The sequence below is a fragment of the Kryptolebias marmoratus genome, linkage group LG5 (genome assembly GCF_001649575.2).
Source record: "Kryptolebias marmoratus isolate JLee-2015 linkage group LG5, ASM164957v2, whole genome shotgun sequence".
In the NCBI taxonomy this organism is placed as follows: domain Eukaryota; kingdom Metazoa; phylum Chordata; class Actinopteri; order Cyprinodontiformes; family Rivulidae; genus Kryptolebias; species Kryptolebias marmoratus.
Window position 1 is genome coordinate 24302388 of NC_051434.1, and position 26416 is coordinate 24328803.

At 38.3% G+C, this 26416-nt stretch overlaps 1 protein-coding gene across 4 annotated transcripts in view; it reads right to left on the reverse strand.

Moving 5' to 3' along the window:
* Positions 1-24608, reverse strand: part of ptprua (protein tyrosine phosphatase receptor type Ua) — a 391037-nt gene extending 366429 nt beyond the window's left edge. For 2 of the 4 annotated variants that reach the window (XM_017431881.3, XM_017431879.3), the window contains exon 1: positions 24301-24608. In XM_017431881.3, coding sequence (XP_017287370.1) covers positions 24301-24370 — 70 coding nt within the window. In that variant the 5' untranslated portion in view covers positions 24371-24608. The remainder of the gene's footprint in view (positions 1-24300) is intronic. The other 2 variants (XM_017431882.3, XM_017431880.3) reach the window with 1 other exon arrangement.
* Positions 24609-26416: the final 1808 nt, after the last annotated feature.

Below are 26416 nucleotides of genomic sequence, written 5' to 3' on the forward strand. Positions count from 1 at the left end.
ATTAGTAATGTTCATAATAATCAAAAGACATTAATTTTCTTTCCAATATTCGACAGTAAAGCTGATCATAGTTTCACTTTTCCAAGGTTTTTTGGAGGTGGGTGGTAGGTGTTGTGTGAAAACAAATTCTAACTGGAAAAGCACCGTTAGAAACAAGCTGGCATCAAAAGACAGCCGAGGCTGTCACATTAATCCTTTTGAATTTGTTCATTTTAACTCAACTTTGACTGTTTAAAAATCACTCCCCATCCCTCATTCAGGACATTATGGCTGTGATTTTTGGTTGTTGTAACCTTTTTACTACGTTAAACCCTAAAAATAAAAGGAGAACTTTTTAAATCCTTGAAAAACTTTATGGTCTTTGAAATCTTATTTCAACATACTTGCTTCATTTTTTTATTTTGGCCACTGTTTAACTAATTTTAGATTTAAGCTATTGTTTTAGCTATTGACTGCTTTTGTGCTAGTTCTAGCTTTTAGCTACTATTCTGCTAATTTTAGCTTTTAGCTACTGATCCAATCATACTCTCACAGCCCAGCGCACTGAAGTCTGTCAGTCTGAGGTTCCTTACAGTTCACGCCACAAATGACTTTTATGGATTTTTTATGTTTAATTTATGCAAATAAAAGCGCAAATAATGTTTGTATTATTAACAACAGAAGTGACAATTTTGTTGTTCTATGGAAATTAATGCCCAAATAAAATGTTTACAATTTTAGGTTGTACCTACAAAATTATTATCCACAAAAATCTAAAGTATTCTGGTTATTTATAACATTACCAATATTGGATTATAGGGGTGAATTAAATTAATTGACAAAATGTTTTAGCATAAGAGTGACAGAGTTCTGTTACATTTTTCGAGCATGAAATGTTCTATGCACGTGAGAACTAAAGCAGTCTCATCTCACAGAGCCGGTCATTCTAGTGTTTCTCTAGTTCAGTGGCTACACAAACTGCTGTTAGTGTGTCTGATTCACCGAGGTGCTGACAGAGCTGTCCTGCACACTGTCTAATAATTTCAAATAATTTGAACTTCAGCACACTGAGCAAAAACACATACAATAGATTTAAATGTGTTACTATTTCAAGGTCAACTTAGCTGAAATGGATGCATAATCATCTGAGTTAGCTTTTCCTGCTTTGTGCACACTTTGCAGGACATAAATTCTGTTTAGAATAATTACCTGGGTGCAACACCATGCATGCCTTAAAAACGTTTGCAGGATCACGCAAAATAAACCCAGAATCTTGCGAACTTTTGCAGGAGCTGGCAAAATACATCAGTTTTTCCCCTCATCCCCATGCTGGGCTCAGGAGATTACTTTAAGAAACAAGATGTACAAAACAAGGTACAGTGACTGAAATTTAAAAAAAAAACTTTTCATCAGCAATTTTTTGTTCCCTTTTTATTGATACACCAGAATATCATATCATACAAAGCTGACCTCAGTAAGTACATTAAGTACTTTAGCAGGTGCATCATCTACCAAGATCACAGATCTCAGATTCATAGCCATGTCACTGTAAAGGTTTCCTCCTGTAATCTGGCTTCAGATCAGCTTCCTGAACTTCCACTGGGATAACTAAGCCAGTATCTTTCCCGGTTGTGACTGATGGAGACTAATAGAAGATTTGCAAGGGAGTTTTCAAAATATCCCGAAACGTTTCAAAAGGGTTCTCAATTTTGTTGCGGGATATTTATAAATATACATAATAATACCACCAATAAACATGGTGGAAGCCAACAGTTAATGCAAAGGTTTGAAGCAAATATCCGAAATATCCCAGTTATTGAGTAAGGAGGAGGCTGCCCAGAGACACATGCCTCATCCGGCAGCGTAGGAACACATTCCCTTCGTTCGCTCCTTATTCTGCACAGTCAAATTTGCAAATGCCAAACATGGTGTACTGTCTCAGTCTGTTTGAAAACACGACTGGTGAGGGAAGCAAATATCTGTCCAAGGACAGGAGAGCCGAGGAGCCGGCAGGAACGCTGTAGTCGGAGGGAGGAGCTTCCTGGGAGTTCTGATGTCAGTGTCTCAAGGACTATGAAAGGTGTGTGCGAAAGTAAATGTCTTGCAACCTCATGACAACAAATCGACTTTCTGACATCTTATAGAGTATGACGGAGCCTGAAGTTCCAACCTGAGGTGTCTCATGAAAGAGTTTTAAGAAACCACCAGCCTTGGAGCAGCTTGGTTTGCTCGTACATTTCCGAAAGCATCTCTGCAGAAGCTGCTCCATTACTCATCACTCTTCCTCCGTGACCCTCTTCCTGTTTACTATTACACTGTAAGATCCTATTTTTAACTCTGCAACACAAAAACTGGCTCCAATCCAGGCTCACAGCAAAAGAAGATAAATCTGGAGGTGACGAAGACCTCCCACAGCGACAGCAGGCACAGGTGTTGCTGTTCATTCCTCTCCCTCCCCCCGCTGTGCACAGGGGGGTCATTGCTAACCTTGGGAAGGGGGGAGCAGATACTGCCGCAGTGCCCTGGTTCACTCTAGTCAGGGGCATGTCACACTAGTTTTTTATATAATCTGACTCATTTTTCCTTCCAACTTTTAAAAATGTTTTAATACCTCTTTTGTGCCACAGGGATACTGGGAGGCCCAACGGTTTGATAACTTTAAACAGCTATTTTTTAAAGACTAATATCTACAGCTGCCTTGGGACCTACACATCCCAGACCTCGTTCCACATCAGGGTTTTTTTTTAGACATCTTTAAAAATACGAAGAATAAATGGGGAGGTTAGAGTTTGTCGTCTGGTAGTTAATCTAACTTGAGCTTATCAGCGCTGTGATTTTCTCCATAAATGACACGGGGGACTAAACATGTGAGCCCAAAGGAAAAACACAGGAAGATAAGAAGCTGAAATGAAATAGCTCTTGGCAACATGCAGTCATTACCCCCCCCCAAGAAGAAAAATAAACAATGGCTCCATCAACTGGGGGGCAGGGGCGGCCATAGCCAGCCCTACAAATCTGCTGGCCACCATACTGGTCAGTAGTGTCCTGATACATTTGTTTAAATACTGTGATCTGTTTTCATCACAAACTTTTGAATAGCCTGATTGACGATGTATGTTCTGAGCAGTCTTTGAACTACTCGTGCCCTGCAGAGGACAGTCAGGAGCAAGCCCTAATACTTGGTGACAAATGACCTGAAAACTGCAGCTGACTGATTGTATTCACATGGGGATGTTATTTGTCTCTTTACCTAAAAGGTCTTATAAAATCCTGCTAGGTTTTTCCCAAATTCCCTTTTTTTTAAGTTTCCATGTTTTTTATGTAACTAAAGGTTTTTCCTAAAAAGTGTCCTATCATGGTGAATAAGAAGTTTCACCTAATCAATACAAAAACTTTCAAAAACTAAACAAAATTTGACGAAATTTTTAAAAGAATAAGTATTTTTGTAAGTAGTTTTTTAAACTAAAAAACAGTCTGATTTTTTTTCTATATAAACTCTCATGGTTTTTAAAGTAAAGAATTAGTCCTTCCTTTTGTAAATGTAAGTGCTTCACATGTGAACTTAAAATTCACATTATTTTATAACTATTAGAATTAATGTGGTGTCACAAACACACAACTTTTAGAGAACAATGAATTTTGAACATTTTTACTGTTCTTTTTGTTCCTCTTTTCGTTTTCTTGTACACAAGAATTTCAATTCATGTAAACAAAAATCTCCATGTTATGTTTTTTCATGTTTTTGTCATAATAATCACATAAAGCAAAATTAAATTCACTTATATGATTTACACACACACAAAAAAAATTGTTTAATTACCTTAAAAAAATTGAACAAAACTAATTACATGTTATCTGAGCTGGCTTTTGGCTTTTTTTTAAATCATTTTATCTACATAAAACCAAAATACATTTCAGCAAATTGGATTTCACTACAAAACTACTGACAACTCTGAACATGTTACTATTTCCATCTGTCCCTACATGTCCTCATGAGATAGATGATCATTCTCAGAGTGTTATTACATTTTATTACATGGTACAGCAACTAAATCTGGTTGTTTTAATCAAGATTATGCTAAAATATATTTTCAGCAACTATATTTAAAATCCCTGGTAAAGGCCAACCTTCATGTTTTTAAATTTCAGGTATATTCCCATTTATTCCCATAAACTCTTGGTAATTCCTATGGAAAGGTTTCAACGTTGAAAATTCAGAGAATTTTGGAGTCTTAATCATAACTGAAGCTAATCATGTTTTTCTCTTTTTCTCATTTTTGTAGTCCCTCACCATTTTACCTCACCTATGGGTGTAACAATACACTCATCTATGAATTACTGGCTCCATGAAAATGAGACGAGAGGAGATTTTTAACAATATTTTCTTTTTGTAAACACTTTTGCAAGAAACTGAACTGACTGGCATGTATTCATTCTGATGTATCAGACATTAGAAGGATTCTTCAGCTACACATCACTTCTCATTAAAGCTGTGACCTTTGAACTCATGGGGGTCAAACTCATTTTCAGAAGGGGCCAAAATAAAAACCTGATCAAGGGCCAGCTATTTTTCAATTTTTTTTTTCCAAATAAATAAATTTTACCATGGTATTTATATTTGTTAGGTCAAAATATTCCTTCAGAAATGGAAAATACTTTTTTTCTCAACATATATTTTTTTTATCAGTCAGAACAAAGTTTACTGTATTTATTTATTTTTTTTAAATAAAAGACTGTCAATTTTTAAGTGTTTTAATCACCTTTTTAAAATCACTCTTCTACTGGTTTCTAATGAAAACATTTTACCATACCAGGGGTGAACGAGATCTGCCCTGAGATCCTTACTGGGCTCTCTTTATTACCACACAACATAGCACTGACATGGAGGACAGCACCACTTGATTGTCAGACTGGGGTGGTGCTTCCTCTTTTCAAGAAGGGGGACCAGACGGTATGTTCCAATTACAGGGGAATCCCACTCCTCAGCCTCAATGGTAAGGTATATTCAGATGTAGTGGAAAAGAGAGTCCAATCGATAGTCAAACCTCAGATTCAAGAGGAACAATGCGGGTTCCATCAATAAAGTTTTATCTTATCTTATCTTATCTTATCTTATCTTGTCTTGTCTTGTCTTGTCTTGTCTTGTCTTGTCTTGTCTTGTCTTGTCTTGTCTTGTCTTGTCTTATCCCAGCTGTGGAACACTAGACCAGCTCTTTAGTCTTGCTAGGGTCATTGAGGGAGCATGGGAGTTTGCCCAACCAGTCTGCATGTGGTTTGCGGACTTGGAGAAAGCATTCGACCGTGTTCCTCAGGGTACTCTATGGGGGGTGATCCATGACTATGGGATTGGGGTCTGTTGCTACAGGCCACTCTGTCTCAATACAAACGGTGCAAAAGTCTGGTTTGCATTGCCAGCAGTAAGACGAACCTCCTCAGGGTGAGAGTTGGACTTGCCAGGGCTACCCATTGTCACTGAATTTCTTGGCGCAGCCCGGGGGGCGGAGGGGTCCAGTTCGGTGGCATCGGGATTCTGTCTCTGTTTTTTGCAGATGATGTGGTCCTGTTGTAGTCATTGTGCCATGATTTCAGCTCTCACTGGAGCAGTTCAAAGCCAACTGTGAAGCAGCTGGGATGAGAATCAGAACCACCAAATCTGAGCCTGTGGTCCTCAGTCAGAAAACAGTGGACTGCTCTTTCCAGGTTTAGAATGAGGTGCTGCTTCAAGTGGAGGAGTTTAAGTATCTCATGGTCTTGTTCACAAATGCTGGAAAAAAAGAGCAAAGAGATTGACAGACAGATAGGTGCAATTTCTGCAGTATTGCATACTCTGTACCAGTCTTTTGTGGTGTCGAGGAAGCTGAACTGCAAGACCAAACACTCTTTTTACTGGTGACTTTATGTTCCTACCCTCACCTATGGTCATAAACTTTGGGTAGTGACCAAAAGAACGAGATTGCGGATACAGGCTGTCAAAATGAGCTTTCTCCGCAGTGTAGCTGGTATCTCCCTTAGATAGGGTGAGAAGTTTAGTTATCCGGGAGGGACCTGGAGTAGAGCAGCTGCTACTGAGGTGTTTCTGGCATCTAGTAAGAATGTCCCCTGGATGCCTCTCAAAGGAGGTGTTCCAGGCATGTCCAACTGGGAGGAGAACCCGGGGAAGACCCAGGACATGCTAGAGTGAACAAGTCTCTCGGCTGGCCTGGGAACGCCTTGAAATCCTCCCAGAAGAGCTGGGAGAGATGGCTGTGGAAAGAGATGCCTGGGCTTCCCTGCAACCTGACTCCAGAACAAGAGGTAGATAATGAATGGATGGATGGATGGATAAGAAATAATTGAATGATTGTTTTTAACACTTTTTGCTATATCTTTGTTAAAATTTATCAAATTTCATTCAGCTCTTGAATATTTTTCTTCTCTTTTTGATTTGTTGAAATGTAATTAATTTATTATATAACAAGACTATTTTTAGGTTAGAAAAAATGGAATATACAAAAATAAAAACAAAATAAGAAAGCAATGTAGATCTATGTCACAAGGTAATACCCTACCTACCATACTAAAATAGTTTTTAAAAAGCTTATATATGACAACAGTATAATGATTCAAATTATGTGATGGTATTTGGTTTTTTTTCCTGCCACTTAGAGGTTGACTGATATACATATGAGTTTGTCTTTGTTTGTCTTTCGTTTTGATTAATAGGTCTCTCTCTACTGCTGCCCCAAGGTTTTCAGTGGCCCCCATTCGGTCACCATTTTGAAAATTTTCTTCAGGCACGCCTGGAAGTGAGAAGCATGTGATTCCTGCAGTTTGGTCCCAGATGTCAGGAAAATCAAGAATGACAGAACCACCACCACAAAAGTCATCTTGTGGCTGAACTCTGACCTCATATCTGGTAAATCTTTTCACTGAGTTGTCTGCAGTGATCATCAAGCAGGCATCATCAACTCATCATCAGACGTGACCGCTAGGACCATGGGGTTCTGAGGCCAGGAAATGGATTGGACAATTGGTTCGGCAGCAAAATGCGAACGCACTGTCTGCGACACAGCACGAGCTTATCAAGGAATATTCAGACAAATTATTCACGGTTGGCTGTCAGCAGCAATGACGGATCTGAAAGGTAATGGCAGCAGAAGCAGAATCAGTGCAGCAGTAAATGGACAGGCGGCCATCTCTGCAGAACAATCACACTAGTCCATATCTCATCTTGGTGAAAAAAGTCATTTCTAATACAAGCCAACAGCAACAGGATTCTGTCCCATCAATCTCAGCTGCCATTTCCAACAGGTTGCTTGCGTCTGAGATCATCTTCTTCCAGAACGACGGAGCAAATTATCCCTGAAAGAAGAATTCCAACATTACACTCTTACCCACCATCAGTCTGACAAGTTAGGAGCATAAATTTGGATGAAAAGCTATGATTTACTTTTATAGTGTAATCACTTTTCTGCCAACTGCTTTCATAAGCTTGATATAAACTGCAAAAAGTATGAAAATGAACAATTTAGAAAAAAAAATTTCAAAGAAATTACCTACATCTTCATGCAACATCCATCTAAACCTTTATTTTAAAACTATTATAATTCATCTTTTAGCCTTTTGGAGGACTGGTCATTTTTGTACTTGTCTTCATGTTCACTGTGAACACAGACAAACACAATGTGTGGCTGTGATTCCGTGGTTAGAGCAGTAATTCACATGTCCAAGTGTCCCTGGGGAAGACAGAACCTCTCGTTGCCCCATCGGTGTCTGCATGTGATCTAAACCACTGATTAGACTCTATACAATAATTTATTCAGATTAGCTTGGTAGATACGTAGTAGAGTGCTGTATGAATGTGTGTAGATGTGTAAATGAGGGCAGATTGTGTTGTGAAGTGCTTTGAATAGACTGGCTACAGTCCAGTTACTTTACCATTCATTTGTGGGATGGCTTGGTTGAGGGTTTGATCCCCAGCCCCTGCAGTGTGCTGAAGTGTCCTTGGACAAGACACTACTCCCACTGCCTACTGATATGAGGGAGAATATAAAAAAATGCTGCCTATATGTTGTAAAAATATATAAATTAAAGCACTGTTTGAATGGGTTAATTAGGAAATCTGTAAAGCACTTTACAGAACGCGAAGAAGTTCAAAAGGCATTAATAAGTTGTGGACCAATTGTCTGTTACCTCATGAATAACTGGACAGATTTTAATGAAACTCTCAGAAAGTAATCATTGAATATACATCTACAAGTCAATAACTTTTGGAGTAAACTCAATTCAAGATGGCCACTAAAGCTAAGCAATATTAGTGAACACAAAAAAAGCTTTAACTCAGTCAAGTTTACAGATATAAAGCTGTAATGTAGTGTTAGTAGCTGAGCATCATAGTTTGAGGACTGACTGATTTTGCAAGCTATCGCAACATCACATGATATGGCACGTAACAGTATTTTTTAAATCTGACCAAAACAACTACAATTCCATCATTTCTGAACATTCAAACCAGGCGGGCAATATGCCTTCCTTTAAGACATGCTGATCTGTATTCTAGATGTTCCTCAAACAGGTCCCTTTCTTGCAATCCCAAATCCCAAATGCAGATGAAGACTCATTGTATTCCTCTGAGCTGTTTGACAGATCTCATGAAACATTTCATCTAGCGTACTATTATGTGGCAAGATACAGAATAAAACATTGGAGGAAAGTCTGAGTAACAGCAGCTTCCTTTCAAGTGATTTAACTGAACACTGATGTAGGCGTTCAGTAGCATGGTCTAAAAATGAACAAATTAACTTTATTGTCTAAACATGTTCAGCAATCAGCTTGACAGGCAGCGTGCAACTGCTGGCATTCCTCCATCTGCTCAGTAATGATTTGTTGTCGATGGGGGGATAAAACACACACACAGATTTCTAACACCTGGAGAGTCGAAGTCAATCCCATTTCTCTCCACAAAAACGCCTCGCGGGTCCGGGCCCAAACATTCTGGCAGCGCTGTCAGCTCCGTTAACGGTGCATGGTGGTGACAGGCAGGAACAGCCGTACTGGTGGATTAATGTAGTGAGAATATTGCATGAGGCGATAATCGTCTGGGATGGTTTGTTTGCTACAACTACAATATGTGGCTCTCAACACACACCAAGAAAATGAGCATCACGTCCAACAAATCTGAAAATAACTGCTGGGCAAGATCCTTGAAAGATGTCAATGAAGTGCAGTCTTACTTCAACAACACTAATTACCGAACAGCACTGCTAATGCAGCGTTCCTCTTCTGTTTTATTCTTTTTTGTACATTTTTTTGTTTTGTTTTTGTTATTTTTTGCAATCCAATTACTTTTGTATATTTGATGCTATTTTAGTCAAGTTTCAGCTTATTCAGGACATGGGTGTTTTGACTTTTGGTTTTTGTAACTTTCATATTTTTCAAAATTTTCAACTTTATTTACAAATATTATTCCCATAGAAATACACAGAGATCTATTTAATTCCATCAAAAACATTACTCTCTTTAAAATCTTATTCAGCTTAATTGCTCTTGTGGTGATTTTGTTTTTCTATGGGTTTTGTTTATGTTTTATTTTTATTCTTTGGTTTGGGTTTTTGTTTCGTTTCTATTCTGTTGTATTTGCTTTTTGTTTTGGTCTCATGTTCATGTTTCATTTCACTCTTCCCCAGTCACTCACTTGCCTGTTAGCCACGCCCATCTACACCTGTCCTGACTCTGTAATCACTCCACCTGTTCCCACTCACCTCGTTATCCTCTGTACTCAAATACCCGGTCATTTTGTCATTGGTTGCTATCTCCGTGCCTTGGTTCCCTGATGTCTTATCCCGCCGTGTTTTCTGGTTTTTGTTCTTTTTTTGTTTGCTGCCACGTCAGCTTTTGTTTTGTTGTTTTTCTTTAGTTAATAAATTAGTTTATTTTTTGCATTACTTTGAGTCTGCGCTCAGGGTTTGTCTCCGTCACCACCATTTCCTGACAGCTCTATGATTTTGTTCTTATGCTACTTTTAGCCAGATTTTTGTTAACTTTACCTTTTTTTGGCATTTTGATGTTTTTAGCTCTGAGATAACGTTTAGATACTTTTAGCTGGCAAGGTAAAAGCAAGGTTAAAGCATTTAGCTGGCCTTTTAATACTTTTAGCTAGTCTTTTGTTATTTTTAGTTTTTCACTGGCCTTTTAGCATCTTATACTTTTTAGTTGACTTGAACTTGAGTTTCAGCTCCTTCAGCGAATACCAGCAAAGTCATTCAGCACTCAGGGTTCACTCTACATTTTGCAGACTTTGCTGTTTCTCTAGTTGCTTCTTACTTGAGTTTCATCCCTCAGTTCATGATTTCAAACTTTATATTAAATTAGCATCTATCTGTTGAACATTAAAATATATATATGGAAAAAAAGATTCATCTAAAGTCCCCATTTTGCTTTTTGGAACAACTTTACTTTTTTGAAGTGTGTGTTTGTACTCTTATAAATGTGTCCTCATCACACATTTCTACTTTTGATTTATCGACAGGGCCATCATCCTTCGTCGCTCTGCATCTCCATCTCTTTTTAAACGATCATCACAGATGAGTGAAAATTTTGTTTTTATCACTGACCTTAAAGGTAAATAAGCTACAAAAATGTGATTAAATTGTAAATAGAATTATTTTAAAAGAACCACTGACTCGTGTCACACTTTATGTCCTGAGAAACACTGAAACTATGGGAACAGTGACACTGTAAGATTAAATTTAGTTTGATTCATACATTTTCTCTAGAGGATTTGCAGTTGAAAGATGTCAGCGATCATATGAGGCTGATGCTGCCATACTGACAGAGAGGACAGCTAACAGATCACATTTTACTAGCGTTGCTGTAACTGACTATTCATTTTGTATACTTTGTACTTGTAAGTTTTTATTTAGATCTGTACTTTTCTTTTTACTTGAGTATGTTTTCTTTCAAATATTATGCTAGGTTTGATTAAAATCCCATCTGTTACTGAGTAAAAAACAATATGATTGTAAAAATGTGAATAAAATCTGTCTATTTTTTAAAAAAAAGCACATGGTAAGCAGCCTGCAGTCACTGGGTTCGTTCCTTACCAGTCACACAGTGTTTGATCTGGGTATGAGTATTAAGGAGCCATGCAGGAGCAGTGTCCCTGTTAAATAAGCTTTACAGGCTGTATATGACATCTACCAGAGTGGAGCTGAACTCTACGGACAGGAAGTTCTCAGCACATCACCTGTAAACACCTGTCAGCTAAACTTCTGCCTCGTTATACTAAAACTAATGAAAACCTCCTGAAAGACCTGGTCAAACTTAAAGACCACTGTTGGTTGAAGTTAAAGAAAGAGAGCTGCTTCGTTGTGCTGTTAGCTGTGTTAGCTCAAAGAGACTAAACTGCAGCTGAACCTGAGCAGCCTGTGGTGGTGAATTTATAACCTACGTTTTCTAACTTCCATGATGACCACACCATGTTGTTTGAGTTACTTTTTATCATTATCAAAAGAATCCATAAACAAATGGAGCTTCTTACTGACAGTTTAAACCAAAACTGAGTTCATGGTGATTTAACCCCATGAAGAAATTGTCCTATGTAATACCAAAAAGTCAGACTTTTAGCTCAACAGAACTAAACAGCCTCACTTGGTCGTACAGCCCTCTGGTAATCCACTGACTGAATTAGAAATAAATTTTACAATCAGATCTTCCTTTTAACAGAAGCATGATATGTATTCAAACCTTCCACTGTTTTAAAACGTTTATGTTATGTTTATTATCTTCAAGTGTTTTGAATATTATGTGTAGGCATGTTTTATTTTGTAACTGCATGTTAATTTCTGCAGCTTTTATTTAATTTAGGAGCTCGTTTGAGAAAAGAAAAAACATCCTCATCCTTTGTGCACTGCAGGAGAGATCCCCTCCTGCTGTAAAAATAAATTAACTAATAAGTAATTTTTATTAAATGCTAATTTTTATTAACATACTTTCTTCTTTTATTTTAAAATATGTTTATACAAATAACTTTACTTGTACATGAGTAAAACGTCCACAAACTAACTGCACTCTGCATTAAGGATTTCAAATTTGTTGTTTACAGTTCACAGTTTCTGAGATAAACTATAAGGTTAATAAAAAAATAATAACTTGCTGTGTTGCTGTAAAGTTTTTCTAATCAAAATATTGTCATTTATCATTTTTCAAAAGATCCTGAATAAAGAAATAAGTGGACTGTAGCTGTAAAAAATAGAAAGAGGGTGAAAGAACCCTCATATCAAATTATTAAGTCACAGCATATGTGGTAGTCACTGTATCTATGTAGGTCATTTACTGAGTTTACTGTATGGTCACACAAAAAGCCTCAGATTATCTGTTAAACTTCAGACTTAGTACTTCCATCATAATATTCGGTGTAGTGTATGCTAAGAGCACAACTTAATAGTTTTAGTGTCATCTTATAAAATGTCCTGTTCTTGTTGTGTGAACGCTCACTATTGTTTTGTATTTTTCTGTGCATTTTTTGCAGTCTAACTATGTCTTTATACTTTGTGCTTTTTTAGCTAATTCAAGAGAAGGCTGCTATGACTTTTGGTTTTTGAAACTTTTGATATATTTAATATTTAGCTTTACTTACAAATATTTCCCCCATAGAAATACATTGACATTGCTTTAATTTCTTCATCAATATTATTTTTTAATGAGCTCTTTAGCTTTTAGCTACCATTCTGCTGCTTTTTGCTTTTGGCTACTATTTGATACTTTTGCCTTTTAGCTAGCTTTTTGATACTTTTAGCTAGTTTTTGATGCTTTTAGCATGTATCTAGTCTTTTGCAATACTTCGTTTTTAGCTTGTGTTTTTCTACCTTTTGCCTGTGTTTTGCTTGTGTCCTGCTTCTTTTAACATTAACAACTGAGTTTCAGCTTTTTCAGCTAATTTAAGAAAAGCCATTCAGCGCAGCATTCACACGGTATTTTCAGAAAAAAGACCATTTCTGTAGTTTGTTTGTTGTCTTTTGTGCATGTATATGCATGTGTAAGAAGTCTGCTCTTAGGGTTGATTAGGTAATGATAGACCGGTATTTGTTTCTCTGCTCGTTCTGAGAAGCAAAACCATGTGACTGACTTCCTGCAAAATGAGTTTTTCTCTCCACAGTTTGCTGCAGTTTTTACCAATAGTCTCCATACAACATGTTGGAAACTTGAGGTTTTTTTATTTTTAAATACATAAATATTAAAAGCTTTATTTTATTTCAGGGTTGCCCACAGTTTATTATAAACCTATTATAGACCACAATGGTTAGTTGAGTTGAAATTCAGCAGGTGGCTTTACAAGACTGAATATGGTAAGCATGTTTTGTGCTTAGTGAAAATATTATCCATGTTTAACAATAAAATGATGCTATTAAATTCAGCATTAGGTGCTTTGTTTTGTTGTTCCATGTAGTGATCCAACATGCAGCCTGTGCCACAAAAAGCACAGTACAGTACAGCATCTGTCTGTTTGTCAGAGTTCTCTGTTGTTATTCATTGGCCTTGATGTGAGACGTGTGTTGGTGCTTTGTTTGCACTTTTTCATTTATGTTCATTTAATTTATTTATAAATGTGACTTAAATTAGGATTTAAATAAGGTGAAAACAATTTTTGTTTAAAAAAGTATTTCAAAAGTGCCTTTTTGTAAAACTGTAGTTGTGTAAATATTTGGCACAAATATCTTACAATATCACATAATAAACTGCCATATTTTCAACTTTTCTGTCAACTTTTTTTTTCAAATTTTTTTTACTAATTCACGGGCGGCCACCTACCACCAGGCTTAGTCTCTTTTCTGGGGGAAACCCTGTATTTATTTCGTCATGCTGGAGTTAGAAATGTAAACCTACATGTTACTCTTTAATTCACAAATCCGTTTTACATTTTATTATGGGGTAAACTGTAAATGCTGAAGATGACTGTTAAAAAGAAAATTGAAGTTTAACAAAATTGTGAGGTTTAATTTTTTTTTAAGGAAAATCCGTTGTTGGAAATAATCATAATATAAGTAGTTGTTAGTGGTAGCCCTTCACTGAGAGGTAGCTGGAGCTGAAGAAGCTAGAGTTCAGTGTTTCAGCTCCATTTTCATGAAGAAAACTGCCTTCATCTGCTCTTCTGACTTCTCCTTTGACGATGAGAAGAAAAAATTTTCAGATAACTCAATCTGTCAATTTTGTCAACAATTCACAAGCCAGAGAACACCCTAAAGTCAATCAAACCTTCCACTGTAATAAATAAAATAAAATATTCTTTCTAGTCACACATCTTTAGGCTGGTTACTGGTTTTAAAGTATACCACAGTGTCAAAACCGCCAAATGCTTCCATCCTAACAAAGCCCTGATTTAATGCCTAAAAACGGGATAACAGAGAGGGGGATATTTCCTTTCATTTCCTCCTGTTGTTACCAGACATGTTTCTCTGAGCTATCAATCGGTTGTGCAGGGCAGCCAAGGGGGGAATTCCCCTAACCTTTAATGCTCAGTAAAAAAACATGTTGTAAATTTTACCTGGAGGATAACCCAGTCAGTCGTGGCTTGTCTTGTAGAGGAGCAATGACACCCGGTTCTCTTTTCTACAGGGTTCGTACAGGCGCTTGAAATCCTTGAAAATGCTTGAATTTTAACAAGGTGCTTTCAAGGTTTGGAAAGTGCTTGATTTCTGTATAAAGTCCTTAAAAGTGTGTGATATTTTTTAAGCAGACAGTTTTGTAATAAAAAGCACTCAATAAGTTAAATTAAACATCTTAATTTTATATTTTTATGTTAAAGGCAGAAAACTAGGGAGCGGCCATTTTGCCGTTGATGAAGTATCAAAGCCTCACTGCCGCTCAGACTGAATTGAATTTAGAGATTGTTTTTTGTTAAATTACTGTTTGTTCTCTGACCAGCTGTGTAGACGGTGTTTGTGAGAGACATTTTAAAACAAAACAAAATATTATATTTTAGTTTACTTTGTCCCTGCTATGCAGAATACTATCAGAAGACATTATAAATAACAAAAATAAATATTTTTGATTGATAGTGAATTAAAATGGTCTTATTGACTTTAAACACATTGTTTATCTCCAAAGTGTGGTGCTGGAAAAGTTTGAAAATTGACCTTGAAAATGCTTGAAAAGTGCTTGAACTTTACACTGGAACAGTGTACAAACCCTGTTTCTAGGTATTGCTGTTCTAAAGCAAATGTTTACTCCAAGATCTACCATTTTAGCAGGTGAATTACATACAGGCTTCCCCTCAGAGGCTAATAACTAGCTTATTAACTCCTATAATTGCCTTGTCAGGCTTTCAATGTTACTTTACAACGAGCAGAACAGCAGAGAGGAAGTAATATTCAGCCCAATAGGCACAATTACTTTAAAATCATTTGGTGCTGCAGTTTAGTGATGTGATGTCATTTGTGTGTATCTTATAAAACTGGTCCAAAAAGGAAAACAACAGTGTGCTCCTCTTTGGCACATGACTGATGTTAAATTTGTAAATGAATGTCAATGCTTGTGATGAAATTAAACTTTTTCCCCTGAGTTTTTTATATCATCATAAATAAAAATGTCAGAAATAAAAAGGTTGATAATCTGTGAAAATCTTGAAAATCTGTCCCGAGGGCAGGAAAACAATAAAAGTTGCTATCAACATGTTCATGTGTGTTCTCTCAGTCTTCTTATGTATATATGTGCAATAAAATAATGATAAATACATTTTTATATAGTATTATTATACAGTTATACCTATAAATAAATACTTATTAAGTGTTATGTGTAATTTAGGCAACAAAAGCACTGTAATAGCAATTGATATTTGTTTTCAAGTAAAAGTAAATAATGTGATGCATTCTAAGTATTTATATTAATACCATGAAATTTTTGCTCAAAGTTATACTGTCAGAATCTCATACTGAACCATGCCTCATCAGATATGTTCAGAATGTCTGACAGGAAACAGTAGAGGCAATTCAAATTGTCTTAAAGCCTATCAGACAGAAAATAAGAAAGGAAGAGTGTCTGACTTCCACGTCAGCCCAGGCTGCTTTGTTAGCCCATCTATTTTAATGGAGGAAAAACAACCTGGTGGTGACTGTCTGGAATGCACCATCCATCTAATGCTGCAGTGTTCATGAGAAAAGTGAGACGAGAAACATGGGCTGTGCTTTATCTTTCCAAATTGGTCATTTTTATTCATTTCAGCCTAAGTGCATCCATTTTTCTTCTGCAATCAGGCAGCAAAAGGACAATTAAAGCCTGAATGTTCAGTGTGCTGCTTCTAAAATGTTCTCTCTCAGCTCTGAAAGCTTGAAAATGTCTGGTGAACAATGTGGATGGGTTACACATATTTATTCTTCTGATTTCCTAGTGTCAAAACAGTCTTTATTTCTGTACTATTTCATTATTGTGATCTTTAATCACAGAGTACTCCTTTTCTTTAGCCATGTGCAGTCACTCTATAGGTAACCATTGGTCTATTTCTTTCCTCCAGAACACCCACCTTTTATCATTGCCTTTTGTGTCAGCACACGCTTCATTTTCTCCATTTACTGCTGGACAGCAGTGTGAGTTTGGCTATTTTCTGTTGGATTAAGACTAAACTAGATCCATGCTGCTGAACACTGAGGACCCCAACACCACCTGATCCTATATGCTCTTTGCAGGCCACCTGCTTGTGTCAGCACCCATTCTTAGAGTGATTTTACCTTTCAGCCTCAAATTTCTTGAGTGTTTGAAGCTGCGTGTCAGCGCCGCCCAGTGATGGAGCTCACTCACATGGATTCAACGTTAATTCATTCTTTGACTGCAATGCAAATCACATCATCATCCATTTATTTTTCTGTGGGGTCAAACTTGGGGCTGATGCACCTCTGAACACTCCCACTATAAAAGTAAAGAATTTGTATAAATACAGCAGGAATACATGGATATTTACTTCCTGAGTCAACACCTAAATTACATGAACCAACTCTTTTTGCAGCCCTGGCACAAACCAAATGAGTCCCAAAAGGAAATAACCACAGGTTTGCAAAGAATGCTGGGTAAGACTCACCAGCTAAATGTACTATCTCACTGGGCTGTGACTGTTGGAAACTAGTTGATGAATCAAAATTGTGAATAAATACGCAGAATTCTTGTTGCAGTCTCACTGAATTCTGAGTATTTAGGACCAAAAAAACAGTTAGCCATGCAGCCACATTTTGTGTGGTCAATTTTTGAACATCATGGCTTTTTTGGGGGCATGGCTAGCAACTTTGTATCTTAGGGCGTAAAATAACAGAACAGGAAAAGTTGCATTAGCTAAGCTCAATCCAAGCAGCAGGGTGTCTCTTTCAACACCAAAAAGATGGAAGATAGATTGAAAAACTTGAGTGTTTCAAAGCAAATGGACTTTTTTTCACTTTGCCAACAGCAAACAGTACAAAATAAAACAAAACAAAATAAAAACATTTGAAAAAGCAACTGGACTTCTATTCTGTAGTTAAAGACTTTTCTATTTCCATCCAGGGGGCTTTATCAATTCAACACTGGAGAGTGTTGAGTTACAAGCTTTGAACTGCATGAGATGTTCTGTTTATGCAGCTACATTCACATGCAGATTAAACTCACTCCCCTCCTACTAGACAGTCATTAGGGTATTTGTTTGCCTGGCTCACAGAGAGATGCTTTGTTCACATATAGGAAGGTGTGAGTTAGATTGAAATCACTTTATCAGGCGTAATCTTTATCAGGCTCCATTGTCAGATTTAGAAAGCTAAACTCTGAGACCTCCTCTGTTTAAAGTTAGTTTCTCTCATTTGACAAAGGGGTTCCTTCACCCCTCCTTCAAACCATCTGTCTTCTCTGTCCAAAATCTAAACATTTTGGTCCTCAAAGGAGTGTCCCTTATCCTTGAGGTATAGGTGGACAGCTGAGTCCTGTCCCGAAGAGGTGGCTCTCCTGTGTTGAGCCATGCGTCTGTGGAGAGGTTGTTTGGTCTCTCCAATATGGAGATCTGAACTGCAGACACCACACTGCTCAGTTTCGTTTTGTCCTTAGGGTGGAATGTACCAGGGTGTTGTGTTTGGAGAAAATCCTTTCTCAGACACCCATCAAAATATGGAATGACAATGATTTGTGCTTATTTTTCTCCCTGTACTCTTCTGTGGAACGCTGACTTGACAAAAACTCAGACTAAACTTTACCGTACAAACATCATTTGAAAAAAGCTCACAACAAGGTAACTTTACTTCTCAATCTTACTAAATGCTGCCTCTGGAAGAGGGTTGCAGTGCATTGTCACAGTCAACATCATCAGTCCTTTTGCTGATTGCCGTAGGAGCAGTGCAACCATCATTCACCAGCAACTTCCACCTTCCACCCAACAAGATGGGTGAGGGGACAGGCAGGAAGCCCTGTCCAGGTACGGATGTGATCTTCCCATTAACGAGGGGGATGCCTCTTTTATGGGTTCCTTCAGCTTCTCCTTGGAGGATCACTCTTGACAGAGTTCGCTTGGCCCTCACTATGTGAGCAAACCATTTTAGTTTCTTCTTCTTAATCTGTGTTAGGGAGGTGTCATGATCTACAACGAGGTTGTGAACTTTACGGTGGACCTCAGCATTTGTAGTGTGGGAGGACCAGCGGATCTGAAGCAGGTGATAAGTAATTTCAAAAGCTCATATTATTTGCCCTCTGACATGAACAAGGACCCAAGGTATAGCAGGGTTTCCCCCACCATATTATAAGCCTGGCAGGCCGTCAGGCTTAGGTGACTTGGCCGCCAAGCTAAGCTCCGCTTGTTTATTATAAATACGTCATTTTTTATACACGTTTTTTTCCACCCGCTCCCTCAAAACCGCTACCTTTATGTACCTCACCGCGCGAGGTAGTGACACAATCGTGCTGTCCCCGCCCCTGCGCGAATGTCCCACGCAGTGTCACATTGTGCACCTTTTAAAACTTGAGGTGGACCGCGCGCCGCACTCTGTTCAACCATCTGCTCTCTTTTTACCATATTTCCACTGGTTACATAGCGTACTGCCGCCCGTCTTTTTGGAGAATACTGCACCGACGTAAGGGCCAAGTATAAATGCCTCCACCGCTCGCTCAGGTGCGCGCCCTGTTCACAGAGCCCTGCAGGACTCTAATGAGCCCTGAGGCCGAGCCTCCTTCAGCTACCTGGAGTTAGAAGGTCATCGTAGCCACAGCAATAAGCATCGAACGAGCGGGTTTAACCAAAATTGGTTAGTTGAGCTGAAATTCAGGCATATGCTTTGAAAAACAGAGATGCTGTACTGTACTGTGCTTTTTGTGGCACAGGCTGCATGTTGAATCACTACATGGAACAACAAAACAGAGTTCTCTGTTGTTATTCATTGGCCTTGATGTGAGACGTGTTGGTGCTTTGTTTGCACGTTTTCATTCATGTTCATTTCATTTATTTGTAAATGTGACTTAAATTAGGATTCAAATTAGGTGCAATCAATTAGTCTTTTTTTAATTGTAGTTTTGTTTTAAAAAGTATTTCAAAATTGCCGTTTTGTAAAACTGTAGTTGAGTAAATATTTGACACAAATATCTTACAATATCAAATAATAAATAGCCATATTTTCAACTTTCTGTCAACTTTAATCATTTTTTTTACTAAATCATGGTCGGCCAGCGATCAGTTGGCGAACGGCCACTTACCACCGGCCTTAGCCCATTTTATCCATTTCCTTCTAGTCCTCGTTCAGTTTTCTTTTTTCTTAGAAGACTGTGTGTACTCTTGGCAAATGACAGAGATGATACTTCCCCCAGACAATCGTTCGTGCATTGCAGTTACAAAAGGGGATCCTAATGACTGGAGTCATCTATTAAATGTTCTGAATCGGAAGCATCAACAGTTTTTTGTAGCCAACTAGTCAACTTTGGTGATTAGATTTGTGATCACATTTGTACCTGAAGTTATGCTTCTGTGACATGTTCTGTCCCTATGAGTGGAACCAGATGCAGCACTTTGGATTGAAGTTAATTTTTCTTGTTGTAATTTGACAGTCTAGGCAGACAGACAAATAGTTTTTGAGCTTTGGAAGGAAAATACTTTAATCATCTAACATGCAGCTTAGTGTAATGGTTTACCATGCATATTTCCCTCCTAATGACAGCAGAGGATCACAAATACAACCTCACACCCCACATTTAAACACACCAAAGCAGCGGTAAAGATGAGATCAAGCATTGTGGAGGCAGTGAGATGATTGGAGAATAAAAAGCACATCTGTGCAGACATTCAAGGCCACCATTTTAAGATCTACGAGCCAACAGAATCAATAAAACCTCAAACACACAAAGAGTTTCGTCCAGCTCTGTCTGTAGCTGTTAGCTTGTCTTCAGGTGACCAAACGGACTTTTAAGAGAAAAGGTGAATCAATAGCAGGTTGTGTTTGGCTCAGTTCACTGTAAGCTCGTAGGACAGGTGGCTTGTTGTCTGAAATCCCCCACACAGAGACAGGTGATCCTGCGGAGCAGGGAGTGGCTCAGGGCTCGTCTGTTCAGCAGCTGCTTTTGGTTGTCGTGTAACTGACACCCATGTGTCAGAGTATTTATAACACAAAGCTTGCAAGCTGCAAAGCATTCCTGGGAAAGTCAGCTGGCACTTTCACTTGACAGGCAAACACACACACACACACACACTCGTCAGCAGTCCTCAGAATGGTGATGTTTAGAAATTGTCACAAACTGTCTGAGCTGTTCAGATGTTGGAGCAGCCACAGGCTAAATAAAAAGGACCTGATCTGCTGTCTGAGCCGGGTTCTGTGGAGTTCAGGTCTGATTAAAGAACGCTCCCTGACTGTCTCCTTCTGTCTGACTGACAGACAGACACAGAGTATTTGGATCAGCTGTTAGAGCACAACACTGACATTACTAATTCATCTCTTCTGAATGGCTTCGAAAACAAAACAAAAAGCCCGAGCAGTTCAGATGCCTGAGAAGCTGTTCAGAATTGTCTGTAATAACAGCTTTTAGTAATTGATAGCGCTAAATTGCCTGGATTGCTGCAAACATTTTCACTAGGACCACCTTCTGAGGGACCATCTCTGGGGATCCAGACTAGAGGAAGACTGAATAAGCAGTCAACAATTTTAATTGGCCAATATCGGCCACTCTTTAAAAATCGGCAATCGACCATGTCTGTACATACTTAACCAGTTACCAAATAGGAAAACGTAGATGCAGCAGCAGCTGCTACAACCAGCTCACTGTAGCCACAATGTAGCTTTTTTAAGCGAGAATGGTCTGTTATGTGTACTAGTCCTTCCAAGGGTTGTTAAATGTTTAAATTAAACAATTATTATATTTTGTTAAATGAAAAATATATGTTGGTAAAAGAATTAAAAATGATGCTCTATATTGGCCATCTGCTTCCCTGAGTTCTAAAATTGTCATCAGCCATAGAAAAATTGATATTGGTCGAGGCGTTGTCCAGATTACCTGCAGATGTGGATTGGACCCCTTTTATTCTTCCACACATTTGATAATCTGAACATAATCTGTCCTGAGCCCCATTGTACAACCCCAACTGAATTGGCATTACCCCACACAAGCAGCAAAGCTAGCACCTGGATGTCTAGGGGTAACAAATAAATAAATAAAAAAGTCCATTAAGATGCTGGCTGATTAAAGATAATTAAACAGCAATTGTTGTCAATACTCTAAAGACACAGCTTTTGGAAGTATGTTTTGTTTTGTTTTGTTTTTTAAGCTAAAAGTTTTAATGAAGTGTTTTTCAGTAAAAACGCCTGTTTTGTTTGGATTTTAATAATCTGAGTAGATTACACGATGCTATATTGTTCAGTTTTTCTTTGGTTGCTGTTTGTTGCTGAGCTGAGAGCCCTCTGTGTTACATGGCTGTGTGTGTATCTGCATGCAGTGCCGTAAACATACTCAGGTACACAATTTAAGGTAACCATCTGCTGTCAAGTCAAAATGGATTTATGACTGATTTGTAACAAATCTGAATCAGGGCTGCCACAAATAGCCATCATAATCAACCTAATTGATTATGTAAATTGGTTAACATCAATATTTTGACTTGACAAATAAAGTTTACGAACTTCTCAAACGTTTCAATAGTTTTTCTCCACCCTGCTAGTCTGCCTGCGCTTCATTAGTTGAGACCGAGTTGAAGTTTCACCTTGAAAATATCATGAGGATAAAACACCCCATGGCTTCAATAGTGTTTAACATGCCAAATTAAGTTTTCAAAGGCCAAAGGGGTCTAAAATATTGGAGTACTTCAAGCTAGCTGACAATAAAAGTGTGGATTGTTTTCCCTGGAAGGTTTCCTTAACGCAGCAGCAGCAGCAGCAGAAGAAGAAGCTGCACAGAGAGACAGAGGAGCAGTGAGGAGCCAGCAGGAAAAACAAAACCTCTGCAAATACCCTTAATGAAGCTGGACTGCACCATTTTTCACTAAATAAATGTTTGTGGAAACTTTTTGACCAGAATCTGGGCCCACGTTTGATTACGTCGTTGTGCTGGTGTTGTGTTGAGTTTTGTTTTCTATCGAGATCTGATTCCCCACCAGCTTCGTTCTGTTTTAAGCAGTAAAGTTTAATTATATAGCCCTTTTTACATATATATATAAATCACAAAGTGCTTCACAATAAAACACAAAAATAGTATAAATACAGACAAAGCATAAAATCAAAAACATGAATAAAAAGGACATGAAATCAAATTAAGCTTAGTGTCATGAAAAGATTTTAAATGAAATAAAGTCTTTAGCTGCCTTTTCAAAGAGTCCAAACTGTCAAGTGTCAGTTCAATCCACAGTCGAGGTGCAAGAGACTGAAAAGAACAATCACCTCAAGTCTTAGAAAAAGCTAATAGTTTCTGGTTCCAGGACCTGAGAGTTTTCCTCTTATTCTCTGTTGTTTTAAACAACATGATTTTAAGTAAAAGGCTAAAAGAAAGAAATCCTGATTTCTTTTTGGCCTATTTTTTATCCATTGTAGCAGCAGAAACACATCCTGATGGTTGTACATTTCCTGAGTTTAAATGGGGGAACAGATCTCAACACACCACCTAAGTCTGTTGATCTGCCTGTTTTAAATAGATTTAATTGTGTAAATAACATTAACATTCCTTCATTTTCTGCTGCCTCTCCGTGGTCAGGTCACAGGGGCAACAGGTGCAGGAGGGAAACCATCCATCCCTTTCCCCACTGTCACTCTCCACCTGCTCCTGAGAGATACGAGGCGTTCCCAAGCCAGAGAGGATATACGACCTCTCCAGAGAGTTCTGGGCCTGCCTTGGTGTCCAGAAAACCTCCAAAAGGACACTTCCACCTCAACTGGCTCCTCTTGAGGCAAAGGAGCAGCAGCTCCACTCTGAGATCCCTCCGATGATAAAGAAGCATCTCCTTATCTCTAAGGCTGAGCCCGTCTACCCTACAGAATGAAGCTCACTTTAGCTACTTGTGTCCAGGATCTCATTCTGTCAGTGTGAGCCGCTCTTCATGACCGTAGCTGATGACAGTTTTATATTTTATTTCATTATATTTTCCTTTTTTCTGAAAAGCAAAACTATGTGACTTCATTCCTGCAAAAGAAGGATTTCTCTTACTGCAGAGTGAACATGCTGAATAATCACACCTTTTATTTTTCAATACATAAATAATAAAACTTTCACTTTTCATTTATTTTCTCATCCTGGAGTTGGAACTTTAGGGTTATGTTTTCTACTTAAATCGGCAAATTGTTGTTAACATTTTTTATGATGAACTAAAAGTCCAATATTTCTGTTAAGACACAATAAAAAACTTCTTATTCTGATTTTTGGAGAAAAGTTTGTTATTTAGATTCGTGTATTTGAAAAATCAGTCAATAAAATAACCAAAATGAAAATGGTGTCTGGTGTGAACAGCCCGTCAGTAGTTCATCCTCTGCTTCAGCAGGAACATTCAGAACCAAGCTGCTCCCTGTTCCAAGTCCACCAAGTTAGAGATGAACAAATAAAACACTGGGCTCAGCTGTCAGTGCACAACTCTGCCATCACTAATTCATCTCTTCTGAATGGCTTCTAACCCAAACAAGAAGCAGCTCCGAGGAGGAGATCACTTCATCCATACATTCAGACACAAAGCGCTCTGTTCTGACGCCACACACTCCAGCAGTAACTGAGAAACACACTTTCTTTTCTTTTTTAACTTTTCAGCTCTCAAACACCGATCCGTCCTTTAGAAAGTGCCAGCGCGTTCAGACCACCCGAGCCAGAACCCTCCACGCGCCTTTCAGCTCGGGATGGACTCGGAGCAGAACCGCTCCGCGTCCTGACGCACAACTTTCAGGTGTTTTTTACCTGTTGGTCGTTCCGTGCTGTCCGCGCAGATCCTGGCGGCCAGCATCAGGAGCAGAGCTGCTGAATGCATGTTGACAGGTGTACAAAGTAGTTAAGTCCAGAGCTCGGTTCGTCCTGGAGGGAAGTCCGGCAGCAGCTGCGGCGGCGGCGGCGGCGGCGGCGGCGGGAGGAGGACTGGAGAGAAGTTGTGCGCTCAGCTCCATCCACAGCCCGCACAGGGAGCATCTGAGCTCAGAGGCCCCCCTTCCTGTAACGGCTCCACTACTTTTCTTTTTTTATTATTATTATTTCTTTTTTCCCCCTGATTGTACAGTCAGCCGGGGAGCCGCGGCGCAGGAATGCGGGTCAGCGGCGCCTCCATGTGGCCAGAAGGTGGATCTTCAACCCGGCTCCTCTCAGAAACCTCTGCGTGTTTGCAGGACACACAGGGAGAGAACTGCACTTTCACAGTTAAATGTAAAATATGTAAATATACAAAGAACTATACCAATTAAAGGCCTAGTTTTCCTTACAGGAATTCATCGCTCGCCGCCTTTTATGCCAAAAATTTAAACTATTGTTCAACTTATGTTGAATAGTTATAGCCATTTTGGTCACATCTCGGAAAATACATTATGCAAAATCTTGTGCAATATTGTGAGATCTTGTGTAATTCGTTAGTAATTTCAGTGTGAGTTGGGAATGACTCTACTTCAAATATGAATCAGTTGAGGGTGTCGTTTCAGAGTGTTTCATTTAAATGTGTCCAGTGTTTTATAAGATTGTTTGCTAAACAGACATACAGGTTGAGGCCAGTTAATGACAAAGATTTGCTTGCTCTGCTTTCGAATACCAGCTTTTATTTCTCGGTTGTGCTTTTTCTCTTTTTCTCTTCAGCTGTGCAGAAATGTAATACACTGCAACTGTAGTGGAGGTTTAATCTGAGTTTCTTTCAGCAGTCTCTCTCTTTGCCCCTCTCCATAAAGCTCAGACTGGTGAAGAACCTGGACAACAGTTGTTGGAGCTCAGTCTCTCTCATCTCACCTGCTGAAGCTTGGACCTCCTTCAGAGAGTCACAGGGGTCCTGGTGGTCTCTCTCACTGTTCTCCTTCTTCACAGTCACTTGGCCTGCTGCTGGTAGATTTATACATGCCCCATATTCCCTCCATTTCTTTATGGTGTATTTAACAGAACTCCTGGAGATATTTAAAGCCTTGGAAATCCTTTTGTATCCATCCCCTGACTTGTACTTTTTTAACAATCTTTTCTCCGAGTTAAACTAAGACTCAATTTAAAGGGGTGGATTTTTATGCACTTGTGTCTTTATTTAACTGTTATTAAATTTGATTTTACTTAGACATTAAAGTTTGTTTGTTTAAATCTTTGTAAAAAAAAAAAAAAAAAAGCCAACTTACATTGACCACGACTGATTTATAAAAACATGCAACATTCAAGAAGGTGACAACTTTTTGTGGGCACTGTAACGTTAACACTTAAATATAAATATTAGACTTATTTATATTATTTACACATTCAAATTAATGGATATCACTTCAAGCTGTTAAAAACTATGTGCTCTTTGAAATCTTCAGCATAGATACTTCATTATTTGCTTTAAGCTCCCATTTTACCAGTTTTGTCTTATAGCTACTATTTTTCTGGTTTTAGCTATTACCTAGTGTTTTGACATTTTTTATCTTATAGCAACTGTTTTTGTTCATTTTGGTTTAACTTTAATGACGTAGTTTCAACATTTTCAAAAGATTTCAGCACAGTTTGGAGCAGTCAGCATTCACACTGCATTTTTACAGAAAATCAAATTTCTCTAGTTATGTAATCATTACATTTCTCTATTACAAGACTACTGTCAGAAAAACAACTGATAATCAGGATTTTTACCTTTCATGCTGACTCTTGTTCTATTTTTCTGATGACAAAAATGTGCTACCAAAGTTTCCAAACTCAAGATGGATGACCATGTCATTAAAGATTCATTAAATTCCCACTTTCTCACATTCAAGGCACATTTTTCCCTCAGCCGGTCTTTGACAGCATTTTTGGCTTCTAAACAAACTCACTCCTGCTTGGCTCTTTCTTTCTTCCCATTGTTATGCTAAAAAGCAGCAGATTATGTTCT